We start from the raw sequence: 19,914 nt of genomic DNA, 5'->3' as shown, positions 1-19,914 counted from the left end.
GGCAGAAACAGCCTGCCAAAAAAAACGTGATTAACCTTTAACAAATGGTCCTGTAGCACAGGCCAATCCAGAGCATATAGGAAAACCAGATCAAAGGCGCCATCTCTGTTATCTACTAACCCTATCATACCCCCACCATTTAGGGTGGGAAAAAAAGAAACCATCACCCACAACCAGTCAAGTCACATCATACCAATAATAAAGGTATAGGAAATGAGAGTGAGGCAAAGACCAGAAAACTTAGTAAGGTAACAAAGAGAAGAAATCCATTCTAATACAAGGCATTGTGCCAGGCAGACTCTAACCTGCAGAAAATAAACTGTTGGCTTGCTCAAGAAAGCAAATTTACCCCCTCATATCTGGGACTGTCAAGGCAGGGGGCAGCCTCTGGGCTTCTCTGTGCTCACGCATTAAGCTTCAGCTGGACTGAAGAAAATTAATGACTCGGAGGCCTCCATGGTTATGGGCCCTATCTGGAACAGAATTCTTTTTTTTTTTTTTTTTAAAGATGATTGGTAAGGGGATCTCAACCCTTGGCTTGGTGTTGTCAGCACCACGCTCAGCCAGTGAGCAAACCGGCCATCCCTATATAGGATCCGAACCCGTGGCCTTGGTGTTATCAGCACCGCACTCTACCAAGTAAGCCACGGGCCAGCCTGCGGAACAGAATTCTAAAGGAGCAAGGAAAAGCACCATACAGTTTTCAGCCCCTAGAGAAACAGGCTTAGAAGGCTGAGGGATGACATGAACATGGAGGTGTTCACAGCAGCTTTCCCAAGAGGTGACAGGTCAGTTTTCAGGGCCTTTCTCAGCTTTTTACAGTACCTGCATAGCAGAGCAGGAACTACTGGCAATTACCCAGTGAATTTTGGCTGTGAAGACAATATTACCAGCCAAAAACTCTTGGGTTTGAAGTTTTCAGATCACTGCAGCCATGTGGATGTACATAAAGTCCACCTCTGCCTCTCCTCTTTCTTCCCGGCCTCCTCCAAAGGTCCTAATCCTCATACCTCATGGACAGGCAGAAAAAGGCTACATCGGGGTATGTACATTGTTGACCACACAGCTTTATTTCATCAGTACTCCATTTTTAATGGATTCGAGCAGTACCGTAGAGTACAGGGCTCAGTTGCTAGGGCCAGCCTGACCTGGCAGTCTTCTGTTCTGGGAGGAAATAGTTTCATTACAAAAAATACTTTAGAAAATATCAAAAATCACAGGGGGAGGGAGGTCATTCCATGAAATGGTTGTTTAAAAGCAGTGCAGTGTGAAAATAACACTAGTTTGGGAATCTTGAAACCCAGGTACTAGTCTGGGCTCTGCCTCAAACTAGCTGCTACCCTGGGCATGTCATTCACCTCCTGGGCCTCACTTCTCATCTGAAGTATTTAGCACGGTTGTTCTGTGAGGTACTTTATAGAGGTGAAATCTAACAAATGCCCCTAGCATTTGCCATCAAGTCCATTCTGTGGACACATTTGGTAACATTTCCCTTCCTGGTTTTCACCAGGAGAGGCCAGGAGGAAATCCCAGGACTATATTTTAGGCAAGTCCAGCATCTCTGGCCATCCCGTAGAAGATGCCTCTAGCTGCAATGAGATTGGTTGGAGAATCAAATTCAGCTACTGCCCCTTTGTCCAACACCAGGACCCTAGAAAAAAAAAAAAAAAAAAAAAAGTGGTTAGGTCTCCATCAGCACAGACTTTTGCCACATTGTCCAACCCTGCCCTTCTGTGTACTGCTTAGGCCTGCCGTGATATACCAGCCTACCCACTTCAGTCAACCCACCCAACATAGCCGCTATGCCACATGTGCACACTTGGAAGGCTGGTTATTTTTTTAGCTGTTCTGTTAGCTCTCCTGGCAAATGAAGCAGTTTCTAGAATCAAACACAAGGTGCTATTCATCTCTGTTAGTCAGGGCTCTGAAAACCTTCCCTAATGAGCCCTTCCCCTCACCAGGGTCACAGGACTTCAGCAGGCTGTGCGCAGGGAGCCTTGGGCCTGCGCACTGGGCCCTGTGCGTGTCCATCTGCTTTGTGCCAATTCACAAAGGCACGCAGCGGGAAACCGGCTGCAGTGAGGCCTGACACTGGAAACTGGGACTTGGGCTGTAAATCCGGCGGCTGCTGCTTCTGCTGCTGCTGGGTGGATCAGCACTTCCCCACCCCCCATCAGGCCTTGCCCTGGGGTTAGAATATCCTACCAACCACACAGGGTGCACGTGGTGCAAGGCCAACAGGCCTGCTTTGCCAGGGTGAGGCAGGAAGGGAAAGGCTCTCATGGGCCTGGAGAGATGCTCCTCCACAGGAGGGGGCAGGCTGCATTGCTGATTCCCTATCTACTAGCTCTCAGAGCCTTGTCCTGGGAAGGAGTGTTTCTGTGAACATCACTGCCTGGTCACTGCTAAATTGCAGTCCAGGAAACTACCCCTCCACCCTCCAGTGTCAAGGTCTTCAGTGGCTTCTCATTTCTCTTAGGGTGAGGACTGACTGCTTTGCCATGGGATCCCCACAGTGCAGCACAGGGTGCCTGTCCTTCTCTCCCCCTCATCTTTGTCCTGCTGCCTCCTTCACCCTCTTTCCTCCAGCCTCCTGTGCCTTCCTGCCTCGGGGCATGTGTTGTCTTGGCCTGAAAGTTTCAGCTCCCTTCCTACCTCATTTACCCTCCCCCTCCCCCACCCCCCTGCTCTTACTCATCCTTTCTGGCCTGGCTGGTGCATCCCTTCCTTAAGAGAGAAAGTGACCTGGTCACCCTGTGTGGATAGGCTTCCTCTGGCCAACACGCACAGACCCCTGCTTCCTTCCTGTGGGCTCTAATTACACATTCTGTAGCATGATTATTTGATTAATTTCTGCCTGTCCCACTAGAATGAATGAACCTTCCATCCTAGGGCTGCTGGTGAATGAAGCATTTTTGATTAGGCCTGGGAACAGATCCTTTCAGCCCAGCCTTCTCCCTTGTCTGGACCCAGGGCCCAGGACTTCCTGTTCCCCCACCGCTTCTCCTCCCAGTGAGGTCCTGGATAGGAATGGGGGTGGGGAAGGGATGGAACAGACAGAGGGTCAAGCATCAGACATTCTTGGCTTGGCTCCCACGACCCTGCTAGTCTGAGGACACTTCCAAGAGAGAGACAAAGTCTGACCCATTGCCACGTCCATCCCCTGGCCCTATAGGTATTTCCTGACGGAATGAAAGCCTAGTCATGTATTCCTACTATGCTCCCTCAACATAGACTTGCTCAAGTCTCCCGCCTCCACTCTCAGAGATCCCAACCCTCAAGTCTCTAAGCAGCCCAGCCTGCCAGGCCAGTACCAACTCAGTTCCAGGAGGCTTCTGAAGAATGAAAGCCTAGTCATGTATTCCTACTATGCTCCCTCAACATAGACTTGCTCAAGTCTCCTGCCTCCACTCTCAGAGATCCCAACCCTCAAGTCTCTAAGCAGCCCAGCCTGCCAGGCCAGTACCAACTCAGTTCCAGGAGGCTTCTGAGTCACCCAGCCCTCTCCCCTCATTCTCCCACACCACACCTTGACATTTGGCACAGTGAGGGGATAGGTCACAATTATTTCTTTTGGCGAGTGGCCTGCCTCCCCAGGAAAGCCATAAGATTCTGAGGGCAAGGCCCCTTCCCTAATCATTTGAGAGACTAGTGCTAGGGAGAATTATACTAAGGAGAGAGTAAGGGGCTGGGGAGGAGTGGCCTGCCTCCCCAGGAAAGCCATAAGATTCTGAGGGCAAGGCCCCTTCCCTAATCATTCGAGAGACTAGTGCTAGGGAGAATTATACTAAGGAGAGAGTAAGGGGCTGGGGAGGAACTGACATTTCCAGGATCACCTGCAGCTTAAACACATTATTTCATTGACTCCTTACAACAATCCTGAGAGACATATTACCATTTCCATATGAAACAGTCTCAGAAAGGTTTTGAAAATTGCCCAAGGTCACACAGCAATCAGCAGCAACACAGAGCCTGGGACTCAGGCCTCTGTTTCACACACAGTGCTCTGCCCATCACAGGCTTCAGCTTCTCATGGTGTTGTCAAGGGCCGGCCACCATGGCAGTGACCCAGGCATCAGGCGGCTCCCCTGAGCTGCTATCTCATCTATCAACTGGTATACTTACCCCTACCACGTGGGGTGGTAGTAAGGTGCAGACAGAGTGACGGAGTCATTATTAATAGGAGGTAGGATGAAGGTGGGCTGTGCACAAGTCACAGTGTCAGGAGAGCCCCAGTGTGTCCCTTCCCCACATGTTGGTAACTCCAAAATGTCCCGTGTCTTAGAAAATGTCATTGTGCCCCCCACCCCGCGCCCAGGTTACCCTACTCTTTTCTGCCCCTTGTCCATATCTTGGGAAACCCTACTCTGCACCCCCTCCCCCCATGCCCTAGCCAATCCCACTCTCAGATAACCCTAATCTACCCTGCCCCTTCCGGATGCCACGGGCGACCCCTCCAGGTTCCCCCTTGCCTGCGTTTCCACGTCCTACCTGGTGTAGTCCATGATAGTGTTAAGCCTGTGCGCGATGGTCAGCACTGTGCAGGTATCAAACTGCATGCGGATGGTAGCCTGGATGAGGTCATCAGTCTCCAGGTCAATGGCGGCCGTGGCCTCGTCTAAAACCAGGATGCGGCTCTTGCGGAGCAGGGCTCGGGCCAGGCACACCAGCTGCCTCTGGCCAACGCTGGGAATGGAGAGGGCAGGCATTTCCAGCTGGGCAGCCCCAACCTGCCTCCAGGCCTCCCTCCCAGACCTGTTTCTGTCTCCACTTCTTCCCAGACACCTAGGACTGGCTTTCTGTCTAACCTCTCCCATTTCTGCCACAGTCCAGCCCTCCTGGAGCACAGAGTAGAAGTCTGGGCACCACAGGGATAGTGAAGGGCCTTGCATGGTAAAATCCTCAGCCTGCTTTTAGCAGCCTCGGCCTCCTCTCCCTGTGCTTTCTTCCCTACCTCGTTCATCAGCTACTGCCGTGAGGTTTCTCTTTTTCACCCTACCCGTCATTTACACCTTAGTAAGAACATCTTGCATTGCTCTTCCTGGATATTTGCACATAAGCCACATTATGTCATCTTGCTGAGCCTACTATTACCAATTCAGGCGGTTGTATCCCATTCCCATGGGAACATAGGCCAGGGCTCTGTTCTGAGGACAAGGAAGGGGCAGGGCAGGAGAGGACCCAAGGGTTCCCCCACAGCTAGTCTCTGGGGAGGTGAAGGAGGGGTGGGAAGCATACCTTCTACTTCCCACCTTGGAAGCCAAAGCCAGGGAACAAAGCGAGTCTCTGTTCCCAACCACAGAGACCGCGACACCCCCACACCCAAGGACAAATAGCTCAGCTCTTCCCAAAGGGGTGAGTCACTGCAGCCAGAGTGAAGGCCAGGCTCTCTCCATGGCCCATTCCCGCAACTAATGAAGGTTTTGGCTGCAGAATGAGCTGCCAGATAGAACTCAGGGCTGATTTATAGTGGGACTGGCACAGGAAACAGGTTATACGTGAAGTGGCTACAAGCGCAGTGAGGGAGGGGGGAGCCCATTTCTGTCTCTGATCCTGGATGCTGGTGTGTGTGGGGATGGGGGGATGCCCTGGGGGAACTGATAGCAGGTAGGATAGGAAAACACACCAAGAGACAGCTGTGGGGTGCAGGGTCTGGAGAGCCCAAGCTTGCCTGCCAGCCACCCCTGATGTGGTTATGTATGTCAAGTCCCATGAAGACGCACATTTCATCTGGAAGGGCTGCCCGGGGTGGCGGGGGAGTCCCACCCATTGTCTGGGTGAGGGAGATGGCTATGATGCAGAAGGAAAAGTTTAGGACAAAAGCCCCCACTTCCCCAAGTCCCTGCCCTGCCCCTTGTGGTTGAGCAGCTTTGGGCAAATAATTTCATACCATGGAGCCTCATTTCCAGCCCACAGGACTGCAGTAAAAATTAAATGAGCTACTGGAGGCCAAAGTGCTTTGAACACTGTTAAGTGCTGAACAACTGCAAAGTTTTTTGTTTTCGTTTTTGAGGTCTGGGCAGGGCTCATGAGCACAGACTGAATATCAGAATGAAAATAAGGAGGAGGAAGAAAGGGAAGGATAGAGCTGACATTCCACAGGAATGTATCCAAGCTAAGCATTTTTCATCTCATCACAGTGACCCTAATGCTGCTCTGTCCAAATGGTGGCCAGTGGCCACATGTGGCTATTGAGCACTTGCAATGTGGCTGGTCCCAATTGAGATGTGCCATAAGAATAAGACCCATACAGGATTTCAAGCTCATATTAAAAAAATACAAAATATCCCCAACAACTTTGATATCAATGACATGTTCTTTTCTTTTTGTTTGTTTTGGCAGCTGGCCAGTACATGGATTGAATCCTGGACCTTGGTGTTATCGGCACCATGCTCTTACCAACTGAGCTAACTGGCCAGCTCTCAGTGACATCGTGAAATAATATTTTAGATACACTGGGCTAAATAAAATATACTATTATAATTTATTTCACCTATTTCTTTTCTTTTTGGCAGCTGACCAGTATCGGGACCTGAACCCTTGACCTTGGTGTTATAACACAGCGCTCTAACCAGCTGAGCTAACCAGCCAGCCCTCACTTATTTCTTTTTCCGTTTTCAATGTGGCTACTAGAAAAAATTCTAATTACATATGTGTGGCTCACATTATATTTTTATTGGGCAGCACAGCGTGAAGAGGTTGTGGACTGTTATTATCCCCATAGAGTGAAGGAAAAAGGAGGCACAGAGAGGTTATGCAGCTTGCCCTAAATCACACAGTTAACACAGGTATGGGTATCTCAAGCCTTTAGACACAGTAAGAAGTGACTCCTGGTCTGCTCCAATGCACAGCCCAACGTCTGAGAATATAAAATCCAGGTCTGTAAGAAAGCTCTGGAGAGGAGAGAAGGTCCTAGAGAGCTCATTCCACACACTCTTACACTACAGACCAGACTGCATCCACCCTGGAAAATATCTATGATTTCCCTGAAGTGTTGTAGGCTTCCTCTCACCTGCTCCACAGGTTCCATCCAGAACCTCCCTCCCCAGCCCAAGCACAGCATTGACAACCTTACACGAGATGGCTGAATAGAGTTTTGGAATCTCCTGGAGCAGGTTCAAATCCCAGGCCATCCTCTAAACCTCTCTGAGCCTCAGTTTCCTGACCTGTGAAGTGGGATCATGGACCACCTCTGGGGCCCCTGTGAGGAGTCAGTGTGGTAGCACACTATGCTGGCACACAGAGCATGCTCCATACAAAATAACACCCCTACGAGCACCCTGGCTGACATGGGGGAGGGGGGGAGGAGGGGCTGGCCTTGGCTCTGTGTCATTTGGTGCCAGACCTTCCAGCACCTACAGGGGTTCCCCAGGGAGGGCTGCTGTTCCTAACCAGTCCATTCCCAGCTGTTACCTGAGATTCTCCCCGCCCTCAGAGCACTGGAAGTCCAGCCCTGCGGGCTGAGAGCTCACAAACGTGTGCAGGTGGGACAGCTCCAAGGCCTGCCAGATGTCCTCCTCCGAGTAGCGGCCGGAGGGGTCCAGGTTCATACGAAGGGTCCCCGAGAACAGGATGGGGTCCTGGGGACACAACAAGGCCTCAGAGGGAGGCAGCTCAGGCCCCCTAAGGAGTCATGGGCCCCAGTTCAGGGAAAAAAGACAGGAATTAAGGTGACAAAATTCCCACTCTGTCCCCAGCCCCCCAGGAGGGAGGCAATGGCTGAGGAGACAGAAAATTGCCTGCGGGGGAGTGATAAACCCCAGCTTTGCCGATCACAAAGTCCTCTGCTAAAGCAGGAACCAGAGCTGCTAATCTGACTCTAAAGTGTCCAGTTGGCAGAAAAAAATACCCCAGAGGAGCCAAAAAAAGTGAAAATGTAATTCGCAGCTGTCAACAAGGAGGTCAGAACGTCTCAGGGGATTGGGTGCCCCGAGGGGTCCTGTGGTCCTTCCCCATTTGCTGGCCCAGGAGGTCAAAGGACTGGGCAGGGTATGCCTGACCTTTCCAGATCCATGACTGGGGTGGCTCCTTGGTGGCCCTGCTCCCTTCTGTCTGCCCTCCACCCCCAGCTGCAGACACTGAGGTTCCAGTGTCAGTCCTTGACCTATGGAACAGGGGTAGGGTCTGCCCACCAGGGTTGGTGGCCAGGCCATGCCAGGCTCACACCTGGGGGATGATGGTCAGCTGAGAACGCAGGTCATGGAGGCCAATGTCTGCCACGTTAAGGCCGTCAATGAGGATTTCCCCCTCTGCCGCCTCCAGGATGCGGAACAGGCAGAGGGTCATGGACGACTTGCCCGCTCCAGTGCGGCCCACGATCCCCACCTGGAGAGCATGAGGAAGGGGCCGTCAGGGGGAGGCTGAGATGTCACAGGGGCATCTCCAGGCCTCCCCTAGAGGCTGAGCAGACATCTGGCTGGAGCACCTGCTCTCTCAAAGACCCATGCTCCCCACCAGGGCTGTGGCCTTGTCCTCAGGCACAAGCCCACACCCAGGGCATGCACCCCCCCACGTACCTTCTCACCACCGTGCACATGCAGACTCAGGTCTCTCAGCACCAGCTCCAGGCCCGGCCGGTAGCGCACAGAGTAATTCCGGAACTCCACCTCTCCACGTGTGGGCCAGCCCTTGGGAGGCCGGCTGTCCTGTACCACCCAGGGGGCCTGGAGGGAGGGGCAGATAGGGTCTCATCAGGAGGGCACCTCGTCCCCAGCCTGGCCCTCTCCCACTTTTCAGTCTCCCTCTCTCCCAAGGACCCTCAATCCTTACCCACTATGGCTCCTGGGGGGCCAGCCCTTGGGAGGCCGGCTGTCCTGTACCACCCAGGGGGCCTGGAGGGAGGGGCAGATGGGGTCTCATCAGGAGGGCACCTTGTCCCCAACCTGGCCCTCTCCCACTTTTCAGTCTCCCTCTCTCCCAAGGACCCTCAATCCTTACCCACTATGGCTCCCGGGAGAGGGTCCAGGGGGCCACTGTAACCTAGTGGTTCCATGAGTCCTTTATCCCTCCAACTTTATTCTGAGCCACTCCGAAACTCCCCATCCTGCCCCCTGCCACTCTCTCCTCACACCCCGTGTTCCTGACGTGCCCTCCCTGCCTGCCCTAGCTCCCCCTTTCATCACCTTTATCCATTCATTATTACTGAGTGGCTACGCCAGACAAAGTTCTTGCCCCCATGAGGCCCACGTTCTAGTACAGGAGGCACACCATCAACCGATAAGTGAATCTACATAACAATGAAGAAGTGATGCATGCTCAGGACCAAGAAGGTCTGGAGGCAAGAAGGTTGAGGGAGTTCACGTCTTACAACCTATTTTCTCATGGAAGTGTCAGGCAAGGTCGATGGCTAAGCACAAGGGAAAAAAGATGTGCAGGTCTGAGGACAGAGAATGCTCGAAGGCAGTCTTTCTGGAAGAGGGAACACCTGCTTCTGTGGAAGTAACATAGCAATACCTGGCAGTGGTGTGTGGTTATAAATTACCTGAAGTAAAATCAGTGATTTTTCCAGCTGGTTTCAGCTGCTCAGTGCAGGTATGAAGGAGGCAACAGGTGGGCTCAGCTGGGGTGGGGTTTTGTAGATGAGCACAACCGAGAGGGAGAGAAGGGCCAGGGACTGGAGAGCGTCTGCGTTGGTGGAGCATAGAATCTAGGCTCACCAGGGAGGGAGGTGAACCCAGAAGAGCCGAAGGACAGAGAGACAAAGGCGGGTCATGGGATTGGAAGTCCCTGCCAAGATACTGCGAGTGGAGGACTTGGAACACGTGAGCTGGGAGGGATGGGAAGGTGATCTAAAAGTGGTATGTTTGACACTGAGATCTCAAGGATGGTGCAGCTTCTGGCCATGAAGAGGTCTGGGGTGTAAACATGTGAGGAGGCAGTGGAGAAAAGCTTGGACACCGCAGAAGAGGACAGCTCCTTTTTCCCCAGCAAAGGGCATGCTGTCCCACCTCTGCTCCCTTGACCAGGCTGGTTTCTTTGGCTGGAATGCTCACCTTCTCACTGCCCCACATCACCATCTTACCTAATCTATCAAAACCTGCTCATCCTTCAAATCTCAGTTCACCTTCCCTGGTCACCCCAGCTGAAAGGTGCCCCCTTATCTGCCCTCTTGGGGTTCACCACCCCAAAGCTCTTGTCATCCCCTGAAAAGTCCTGGAATATGTCTTAGCCCCCTCAGTAAATCAGAATCTGCTTGAGGGAAGACCCTGTCTTGCTCAGCTCTGAACCCTCTACACCTCCTAGCATAGACCTCTGGTTGATACGCAGTAAGGGTTGGATGGATGACTAAATGAAAAGCCACTTAATCAGCTGATCCTGACATATAGGTATGACGGGCCACCAAGCATCCTTCCCCAGCTACTCCAGATTCTCCTTACCCCAGGACATCCCAGTACCCACCTCAGTCTCTGTCTTGGAGTACTCCTTGACTCTCTCCACAGCCACAATATTAGACTCCAAGTCTGACATTGTTCGTATCATCCAGTTCAGAGACATTGTCACCTGGCCAAAGGAACTGAGTATGGGCAAGATGATCCCCCCCCAACCCCTCAACAGCTTTGGGAAGAGTTCAGACTCCTTGTTTATGCTCCCATCAGTGGGATCCTATCCCATCTATGACCCAGGTGGACCTGAGCAAGCCCACACAGGTGTGCCAACTGGGGTTCTAATCACAGCTATACCTCAGACAGTGACAATACAGACTTAACCATCCTTAACAGCTTGCCCAGTGTTTCTCAAACTTTACTATGTATAAGACTTCCCAGAGAATCTTGTTAAAATGCAGCTACTGACTCAGTAGGTCTGAAATGAGACCTGAGATTCTTCATTTCTAACAAGCTCCCCAGAAGATGTGATGCAACCGGCCCAGAGACCACACTTGGCATACCAAGGAGTCTTGATAGGAATGCAGAATCCTGAGCCCCGTGGTAGGCCTACTGAATCAGAATGCACATTTTAACAAGGTCTCCAGGTGATTCACAAGCATGGTAAAATTTGAGGAAACTGGCCTGTCTGGATTGTCTTTTATTTACCAATGCATTCAAGATTTGTAAGCCACTGGAGGCATTAAAAATGTGATCTGCTTGACAAAAATTCCATTTGCAGTTACGTAACTCTTTGACAATATAGGCTGGTATCAGGGTGACCTGTCTGCCCTCCAGCCCAAGCTTCAGGTCACCTAATCTGTGTACTATCTCTGCAAGCATGTGAACAAACATGAGGCATATTCCAGCCCTACACTTTCCTGTCCCCAGACCTCTCAGATTGACCTGCATCTTACCCACAGATAAGACAAGTTGTTTGTCCTTTGGAGACAAGCTCCCAAGACCAAACTCCTCCAGGCTCTGCTACAAAGACCTACTGATCACAATTTCCTGCTGATGGGAGCGTCTATACCATGGGCTCATAGTCCTTGAGAGCAGAGAGGGGCACTCAGGAGATGCTTGTGACACCTGTGTGACCTCTGCCCCAAGGTGGCCCTGCTCTGGGGCCCAGACCCCTCCATACCTGTAGGGCATAGGACACAGAAAGGCCCACCAGCCCAGGACTCAGACTGCTTCTCCCAATCACGGCAAATAGTGCAGCAAAGAGCACAACACAGTTCCCCACAAACTCCACTCGGATGCCCAGCCACCTGCAGGGGATCAGACAGGGAGGAAATGAGTCAGGGACAGAAAGGGGCCAGTTTCTTGATTAGGGGAAAGGTAGGGCTAGGACCCAGAATGCCAGAGAGCCTGGAGGAGCAGGGGTAAGGGAGGCAGTTTCTGACCGGTTGGAGGCAATGTAGGGGTAGCAGCTCCTCTGGTTGGTGTCCACCTTCCTATTGTTGATGACCTCAAAGTCCTGGCTGCGGCCATAGGCCCGGATGACGCCAGTGCCAGTCACTGTCTCCGAAAAGTGGGAGTAGATGGGCGAGCGGCTGACCGATTCCAGCCGCTTCAGCTGCCGTGATGTGGCCACATAGAAGCGCTGACAGGGGATGGGGAAGGAGCTTGGGTCAGGGCTGGGGAATCACTAACTCAGGCCTGCTTCTCTCTCAACCCATTCATTTCCCCCTTGGCTTCCTGCCAGCCAGCTCCACTCCCCCCACGTGATCTTGCTGCCTTCCCTTGCCTTCAGGGACCCAAGACTTGGGGTCTTGATATGTCATTCCAGCTTTTCCCTCTGATTGTCTCTGCTCAGTCGGCCAGGCCACTTCCTCCACGAAGCCTTTCCTGATCGCATCTTAGCTTCTGGCCCCCTCCCCTCTGTGGGGGCCTGATTACAGCACTGAGTTTGCTTAGCCTCCTAAGTCAGTGAATACGCCTATCTCCACTTGGGGGCCCTAGCAATGTGCTCACAGTCAAAGGTTTTTGCAAAATTTGAAAACCTAAGATAATTTTGTATTCGTTTTGTTTTTTAAAGATCCCCTTCCCCCCTGTTGCTTAAGCTTCAGCCGCATAAACACATGATTCTGCCTTCAGTTTCTGTCCCTGTGGGCTCCAAGATGGCTAGGACTATACAGGATATATATCAGAGGCTCCCCTGGCCCAACACAAAGCACAGCCCAGATTATGGTCTCTTTAGCCAGGCCGCATAAACACATGATTCTGCCTTCAGTTTCTGTCCCTGTGGGCTCCAAGATGGCTAGGACCATACAGGATATATATCAGAGGCTCCCCTGGCCCAACACAAAGCACAGCCCAGATTATGGTCTCTTTAGCCAGCGGCTGAGCTCCTATGCAACTGGTGGATAACTCTCATTAGCTGATTAATTAATTGCAGAACAGGAGCTCAGTGACTGCAAAAGCCTTTCACAGTTAGCTGAATCTGAATGTTATCAACTCACCTATGTTAAAACATATATACACGTAGGGAAGGATAGCGTGTCCCAAATGGTTAACAGTGTTTTATTTAAAAATAGCCACCAGGAAGGAACCCCAGGGCAAGTCACAATCTATGAGTATTTCATTTTATTCCCCTGCCAACCCTATGAGGTTAGGCTCTATGATTCTACTTTACAGGTGAGGAAAATGAGTTCCATAGAAGTGAAGTAACTGACTACTGTCCCTAACAAAATTCAGCTGTGATGCTGGGGTCCTGACCTCCCCATGTCCCACCCCTGCTTGCCGGCCCACACGGAGCGCCCCATCCACGTCAGAGCCACGCCCACCCACTCTCGCACCTGCACAAAGGTGTAGAGCACAGCCAGAGGTACGATGACCACGGCAAAAAGTGGCGTGCTGACCATGATGACCACGACAGTGGACATGGAGGTGTAGAAGGAATTGAGCAGCATGAGGATGGTGGGGGCCAGAATCTCATCGATGACGAAGATGTCCTTGGAGAAGCGGTTGAGGATGCGGCCTGAGGGCGTCGTGTCGAAAAAGGACTGTGGCGAGCGCATCTTGTTATGCAGCAGGGCCTCGTGCAGCAAGCGGGCAGCCTGGATGGTACCCACTGCCATCATCATGGCCGACAGCATCACCAGGAGCCCTGTTGGAGGAAGGAGAGGGCAGCTGGCTCACCTGGGCCAGGGGGTGGGCATGGAGGGGCAGATTCAGATTCCAGGATGACCGGAGTGAGTTAGGGAGTCTCAGAAGCAAGGGCATAGTTTGGGGGCCCAGCAGCCCAGGGGAGAAGGGATGCTAGAGACCTTTCTGGGAACCCCCACAGGCTCACCTTGCAGAATCCCCAAGGCAGCATAGACGCCCAGCCTCAGGGAGGTGTTGTTTTGTCCACCGTCCACCATGGCATCATTGGTCCAGTCGCTGAGCCATACGTTGGACCCGATGGAGGCTGCACTTTGACCCGTATACAGGAGACAGATGGCTAGCGAGGTACAGAGCCCCGCAGCCTTGGCATAATCCCAGTACACACTCAGCTTCACCTGCAGGGAGTGGCCGTGGCGGTCCGGGACAGAGGACTCCGTGAGCCCTGGGGCTGCTGGGGGCCGGTCCGTCCACCCCCATCCTTCTTGTCCACACTACTCACGGTGCCGATCTCCGCCTTCTCCTCCTCAATCAGCGCCCCACTCGCCTTCGCCTCTGTCACTGGCACCACCTTCTCCGATGGGCCCAAGTGTTTCCGGGACACAGGCCGACCTTGGCCCTCCCCTTCTGAGGACATGGCACTCATCTGTCTGTGGAGGCAGCTGGTCAGGCCCAGGGAGGAGGCCTCCGCCATACCCCCAGGACAGAGGCTGGGTGTGAATGTCAGGGAGAATGCCCACCTGCACCCCACCTGGCAGGGCTTGAGGAGCCCTGATGCTGCCTCCTGGGGGGTGGGAGCTCTCAGGAGCTCACCTCATAAATTGCTTCTGGACCTCGTACATGACTGGCTCGTTATCCGTCAGGTCTGTGTGGTTGCTAAGTGTGTCCTCGATCAGCAGCACCTCCTCATCCTCCACACCTTCCAGGTTTACAGCAGGGGCGGGGAGGAAGTAGAGGTCAGCCAGCTCTCCCTGCAAGCCCCTGGCACCCCCCCAATCCCCACTCTAATGAAGGGCCTGAAGGGACAAGTGTGAGAAAAGATGAGAGGGATTCAAAGGGCAACAAACAAAGACTTGGGTTAGACAACAAGAAAAACTTCCCTGCAGGGCCTGTGGAGGACACTCACATACAAGGGTTAGGAACTTAGGCTCTGGAGTCAGACTGGCTGAGCTTCCATCTCCCCTCCTCACTGCCTGACCTTAGGCAGGCACGTGAAAAGGGGGTAATAGTAGTACCTACTTCCTCGCATAATTGTGAGGGTAAAAGGAGAGAACGTGGGCCAGGTGCTCAGCAAGGAGTGCAGCACCTGGTAAACGCTCCAGCCATGCTGGCTGCACATACGGCAGTAGGCAGGAAAGCCCAGGGGAGGTCTGTGAGCCGATCCAGAGTGTGGGGTTGGACTCAAAACTCTGAGCTGGGACTGGGCATCAAGAGGCATGGGCATCTTGGCAGCCCAGAGATTTCAATAGGCTCCACGAGGGCAGGGATTTTTTTGTTTGTTTGCTCACTGCTGTGTCTCAGTGCTCGGACATGGTTAGTTGCTCAATAAATCTTGGTTGGTACATAAATGACTTTGCCAAGCACTTGCACATTTGCCAAACAATTTGTCCATGAAACAGCCTTGACACACAAGCTGGGCCTGGGCCCTCTACTCTTTTGACAGATGGGAAAACTGAGGCTCTGGGACCTGAGCTGCTGATCTAAGGTCTCACAGTTAGGAAGGAGAAGGAGGTAGGGCTTAAATACATCTGGTTTACTTTCCCTCTGGTGATGTCTGACTGCCAAGCAGATGGCCCAAGTTTCCCAGGACCTCTGTGGTACAGCACTGGGCTAGTCCAGAGACACTCAGAGACTCCAGACAGCGGAGATGCTGGAAGGGCACAGAACTCGTGAGGGCCAGGGATAGTGGGTACCAATCCTGCCGTCCTCCTCCTGGTGCTCCTGGTCCTCATCGGGTACATAGTTGCGGAGGAAGTTGGCAAAGGAGCCGTTGCGTTGCAGCAGGGCTGTGTAGGAGCCCATCTCCGACACCTGTCCATCAGCTAGCACTATGATGAAGTCTGTCTGGGGCAGGAAGCTGATGCCATGTGTCACCAGCACCCGAGTCTGGGGAGAAGGCAGCACACTCTCATCACCCCGTCCCTGCCCTCAGCACACACCCTGGCACAGGCACGGAGCCACAGATGAGCGTGAGGCTACGTGTGCTGGGGAGTGTGGATAGGCACACTGGTGACTTACCCTGTGCTCACCGCAGCCTGCTCAGTGCCTCGGAGATGTGCATCCCCACGGGTTTCCCCTGCCATCCAACCCTCTCTCCTACTTCCCCATGTCACCAGGTCTCACCCACATCCCTCAGTCTAGAGCCCTAGATCTCACCTTAACCCCCAGAGCCCCTGCAGGCCTCACCTTGCCTGCCAGCACGCCTTCTGGACCAATGACTTGGTCAAAGATATGCTTGGCCACGTGGGAGTCCACAGCTGACAGTGGGTCATCCAGCAAAAAAATGTCAGCATCACTGTAAACAGCTCGGGCCAGGCTGACCCGCTGCCGCTGGCCCCCGGACAGGTTAATGCCCTGGAGGGAGGAGAGTGGTGGGAAGTAGGTACTGGGTGGAAGGAGATCAGACAGGCATAGTAGACAAGGGCCTGTCCACTGTCATTCAGCAAAGCAGACCTCTGCGTCCACATTTCATATGATGCCTGGTCTATCATTGCAAAGATGCAAGGTCACAGAGGAAGAGGCGGTGGCTCTCGGAGGTCCAGAGCAGCTGAGGCCATCCTCCTCCCTTGCTTCAGCACCCTGCCAGTTGGCTTCCCTGACAACCCACGTGTCCATCCATGAATGGACAGATAAACAAAAGTGGTATATCTATACAATGGAATATTATTCAGCCTTAAAGAGGAAGAAGGGCTGGCCAGTTAGCTTAGTCGATTAGTGTGCAGTGTTTATAACTTCAAGGTCAAGGGATTGGATCCATGTAATGGCCAGCAGCTCCTCCACCTCCCAGAAAAGGAAAGAAATTCTGACACATGCTACAACATGGATGAACCTTGAGGACACAAAAGTCAGTCAAAAAAGACAAATACTGTGTGATTGCACTTATATGAGATACCTAGAGTAGTCAAATTTCTTGAAATAGAAAGTAGAAGGTGATTGCCAGGGGCTAGGGTGAATGAGGAATGGGCAGTTGCTTTAACGGAACCTTGAGGACACAAAAGTCAGTCAAAAAAGACAAATACTGTGTGATTGCACTTATATGAGGTACCTAGAGTAGTCAAATTTCTTGAAATAGAAAGTAGAAGGTGATTGCCAGGGGCTAGGGTGAATGAGGAATGGGCAGTTGCTTTAACGAGTACGGAGGTTCAGTTTGCGAAATGAAAAAGTTCTGGAGATTGCACAGCACTGTGAACGTACATAATACTGCAGAGTGTACACTTAAACATGGCTAAGATGGTACATTTTATGTTATATGTGTTTTGCTACAATTAAAATAAATAAGTTAATTAAAAAACAAAAACTTTCATCAATGTCCCATTGGTGACAGTAAAGGCCAAAGTAAAGGCTAAACTCAACGAAGGACCTCAAGGCTCTGTCTTGCCCTCTCCCCTCCCCTCCACTTCCTGACCTCCAGTCACACCAAAGTGCACTGGAATGCCGGTCTAGGTTCACCCTGTTCCTCAGCTCACACCCTCCAGTGACCTTCCATCACCCTGGGTAAGAGCCACAGTCCTCAGAGTGCCTGCAGACCTTAAGTGACCTGGCTGCCTGGTCACCCCTCCAGCCTCATTTCCTCTTCCTGAGCCCTTGATCACTGATCACTCGTTCCAGCCACACCAGCCTCCTTGCTGCTTCTCCAACTCCCAGTTGCACTCCTGCCTCAGAGGCTTTGCACTTCCTGCTCTCTCTGCCTCCTGTGCCCTGCCCCAGACAGGGTTCAATAGCCCCGGAAAGGGCTCCCTCCTCTCTTTGTTTAGGTCTCTGATTCTCAGTGAGGCTTTCCCAAACCACCTAACAATTCAGCCCCACCCATATTCCTACATTCCTTCCCTGTTTTATTTTTTCCCTTAGCATTTATCTAATATTTGGATATTATATATTTTACTTATGTTGCTTATTGTATCTTTCCCCCATTGGAACATAACCTCTATGAAGACAGAGATTTAAGCCTGTATGATACTGCCTGGCACATATAGTAGATGCTTAATAAAAATCTGATGAATAAATGAATAAATAAATAGACGAATGATTAGCTGTTCTTCCAGATAAGAGATCTGTTTTCCCAGTGCCTGGCATAAAGCTGGGCATGGATGTTACATAAATGTTTGAATGAATAAATGAATGAATGAAATAATATATGGACCTGGCCTAGGTTGAGTCAGGTAGCTGTATGTACTGGCTCCCTGGGGGTGGGAGGGGACCCTCTACCTTCTCTCCAATTTCTGTCTGGTCCCCACCAGGCAGCATCTCCAGGTCAGCAAGCAAGGCACAGGCCTCCAGAGCCTTTTGGTAGCGCTTGGAGTCCAGGGCTTGGCCAAACAGCACATTTTCCTGAAGAGTGCAGTTCTGTATCCATGCTTGCTGGGGCACGTAGGCCACGGAGCCCTGGCCATGGGAGAAGTTTATTTCAGCGTTTGTCCAAGGCCTGGCCAAGCCCCATGCCCTTTCCAGGTGCCCCTTCTCCTCTCACCTTCACATACACTTTGCCTTCCAACTTCTCCATTTCTCCCAGCAGGGCAGACACCAGGGAGGACTTCCCACAGCCCACAGGCCCCACCACGGCCACCAGTGCCCCTTTTGGGATCTCGATGTTCAGACTGGGGGCAAGAAGCCCAGGAGTACAGTTAGAGGCAAGGACCAGGTTTGGTCCCCAACCATTTACCTGGAGACCCAAGCCCTCCTCCCTCCCAGACACCACCCTGGCAAACTGAGGCTCTTCCTGCATTCCTGGCCAAAGACCTGGGGAGGTGGTTGGAGGATGGGTGTTGCTACTGATCTGACCTTTGGCCTTCTTTGGGCAGCTGAAAAAGGAGTGGGAGAAACTGGTACCTGTGCAAGGTCGGGGGCAGGTCCTGGCCCCAGGTGAAGGTGCCACTGTGTACGGTGATGGCATAGCCTGGGAGGACCAAGGTGTACAGGGTCAGGGAGCCCAGGGGATGGGGAAATGGGCAGGGATGCCTGGGGAGAAGAGGACGGGGATAGGAAGGCTGGGCAAGGGGGTGGGGATCCCTAGGGGAAGGAAGGGAGGCAGAGGTGTAGGGAGCCCTAGGGGAGGGATGAAGGAGAGCAGAGAACCCAAAGAGGGAGAAGGGGGCCATAGAGTTAAAGCAGATACGAAAAAGAGGAAGAAGAAAAGGGGTCATGAGAGGAAAATGAGAAAGCTTGGAACAGAGAATTTTCTGGAGCAAGGACCGGGGGGCAAGGGCAGTCTCTGGACCTGGAGAGATGGTCTTTCTTTCCACACACTGGGGGTCTAGTTCATCTTGGCTCAGGAAACGCTGGATCCGTTTCAAAGACACACTGGTCTGCAGGAGGGTGTGAATCAGCCCCAGAGACTGCTTTTCCCTCCCCCACCCCCTCAACCCTGCCTGGTCCCCAACTTCCTGGGTTGGGCAGGGCCCTCAGATGCTGGTGCTAAGGCCTCTCCCACAACCGAGTTGACCATGGCTCCCACTGCCCAAAGACAAGTCCAGGTTCTGTCTCCAGAACTTAGGTTTCCAGAGACCCCACTTGACTTCCTATGACTCCAAATGACCCCTGACCCTATGTCCTCACTTAGCCTCATACAACTCTTCATAATGCCAAATGGCCCTTCCCTAATTCCGGTACCCTGATTATCCCCTGACCCTAAGCGACCCTTCCCTGATCCCAACAACCTGCCCTGACTCCAATGGAACCCCCAGCCCTACCCAGGGTTACCTGGGCCAGGATGCTGATTAACTGGGGCAGCATGTTGAGGGGAATCTTTAAGATATTGAACAGAGACAGAGACACAAAGGCCTTCTCGGCATCCAGCACATTGTTCGGGTCCACACACACGTACACTCCGAGAGTGATCAGGGTGACCTGGGCAGTGTGGAGGTGGGTGTCAGGGCAGAGTCTGCTGGGCCCCAACCATGTTCGGGCACCCACAGGCCTGGGAGAGCCTCACCAAGAAGGGGGTGCAGATCCAGATGAAGGTGGATATGGCGTTGAGGTAGGCTGATTTGCGCAGCAGCTGGAGCTCGTTCTTCCGGATGCCCTGCACCTGTTCCAGGAAGCTGGGCTCCCAGGCATACAGCTTCAGCACCTTGATGCCACCCAGGATCTCACTCATCAGCTTGATGCGTGAGTCCTTCAACTTCATCTGCTCCACCTGCATGGCGGAAAGAGCGGCAGTGGCACACCCGCTCCCCTCCAGACCTCCTACCCACGGGGGCTCCCAGGCTCCAGACATTCTCACCCACTG

At 52.6% G+C, this 19,914-nt stretch overlaps 1 protein-coding gene across 1 annotated transcript in view; it reads right to left on the bottom strand.

The window, feature by feature from the left end:
- Positions 1-1,047: 1,047 nt before the first annotated feature.
- ABCC3 (ATP-binding cassette, sub-family C (CFTR/MRP), member 3) overlaps positions 1,048-19,914 on the bottom strand; it is a 29,365-nt gene continuing 10,498 nt past the window's right edge. The window contains exons 11-30 of the mRNA XM_008570825.1: positions 19,618-19,821; positions 19,386-19,532; positions 18,904-18,991; positions 18,516-18,582; positions 18,157-18,283; positions 17,895-18,071; positions 15,876-16,043; positions 15,392-15,575; positions 14,283-14,388; positions 13,972-14,119; positions 13,660-13,867; positions 13,163-13,473; positions 11,768-11,967; positions 11,506-11,632; positions 10,399-10,500; positions 8,517-8,663; positions 8,167-8,325; positions 7,414-7,580; positions 4,492-4,686; positions 1,048-1,651 (exon numbers count right to left, since the gene is read on the bottom strand). Of these exons, the coding sequence (XP_008569047.1) occupies positions 1,543-1,651; positions 4,492-4,686; positions 7,414-7,580; positions 8,167-8,325; positions 8,517-8,663; positions 10,399-10,500; positions 11,506-11,632; positions 11,768-11,967; positions 13,163-13,473; positions 13,660-13,867; positions 13,972-14,119; positions 14,283-14,388; positions 15,392-15,575; positions 15,876-16,043; positions 17,895-18,071; positions 18,157-18,283; positions 18,516-18,582; positions 18,904-18,991; positions 19,386-19,532; positions 19,618-19,821 (3,141 nt within the window). The 3' untranslated portion in view covers positions 1,048-1,542. The remainder of the gene's footprint in view (positions 1,652-4,491; positions 4,687-7,413; positions 7,581-8,166; positions 8,326-8,516; positions 8,664-10,398; positions 10,501-11,505; positions 11,633-11,767; positions 11,968-13,162; positions 13,474-13,659; positions 13,868-13,971; positions 14,120-14,282; positions 14,389-15,391; positions 15,576-15,875; positions 16,044-17,894; positions 18,072-18,156; positions 18,284-18,515; positions 18,583-18,903; positions 18,992-19,385; positions 19,533-19,617; positions 19,822-19,914) is intronic.

The sequence above is a fragment of the Galeopterus variegatus genome, unplaced genomic scaffold, assembly GCF_000696425.1.
Source record: "Galeopterus variegatus unplaced genomic scaffold, G_variegatus-3.0.2 Scaffold633, whole genome shotgun sequence".
Classification (NCBI taxonomy): Eukaryota; Metazoa; Chordata; class Mammalia; order Dermoptera; family Cynocephalidae; genus Galeopterus; species Galeopterus variegatus.
The sequence above is the reverse complement of the archived record's forward strand: the minus strand, read 5'-3'. Positions and strand labels throughout refer to the sequence as shown.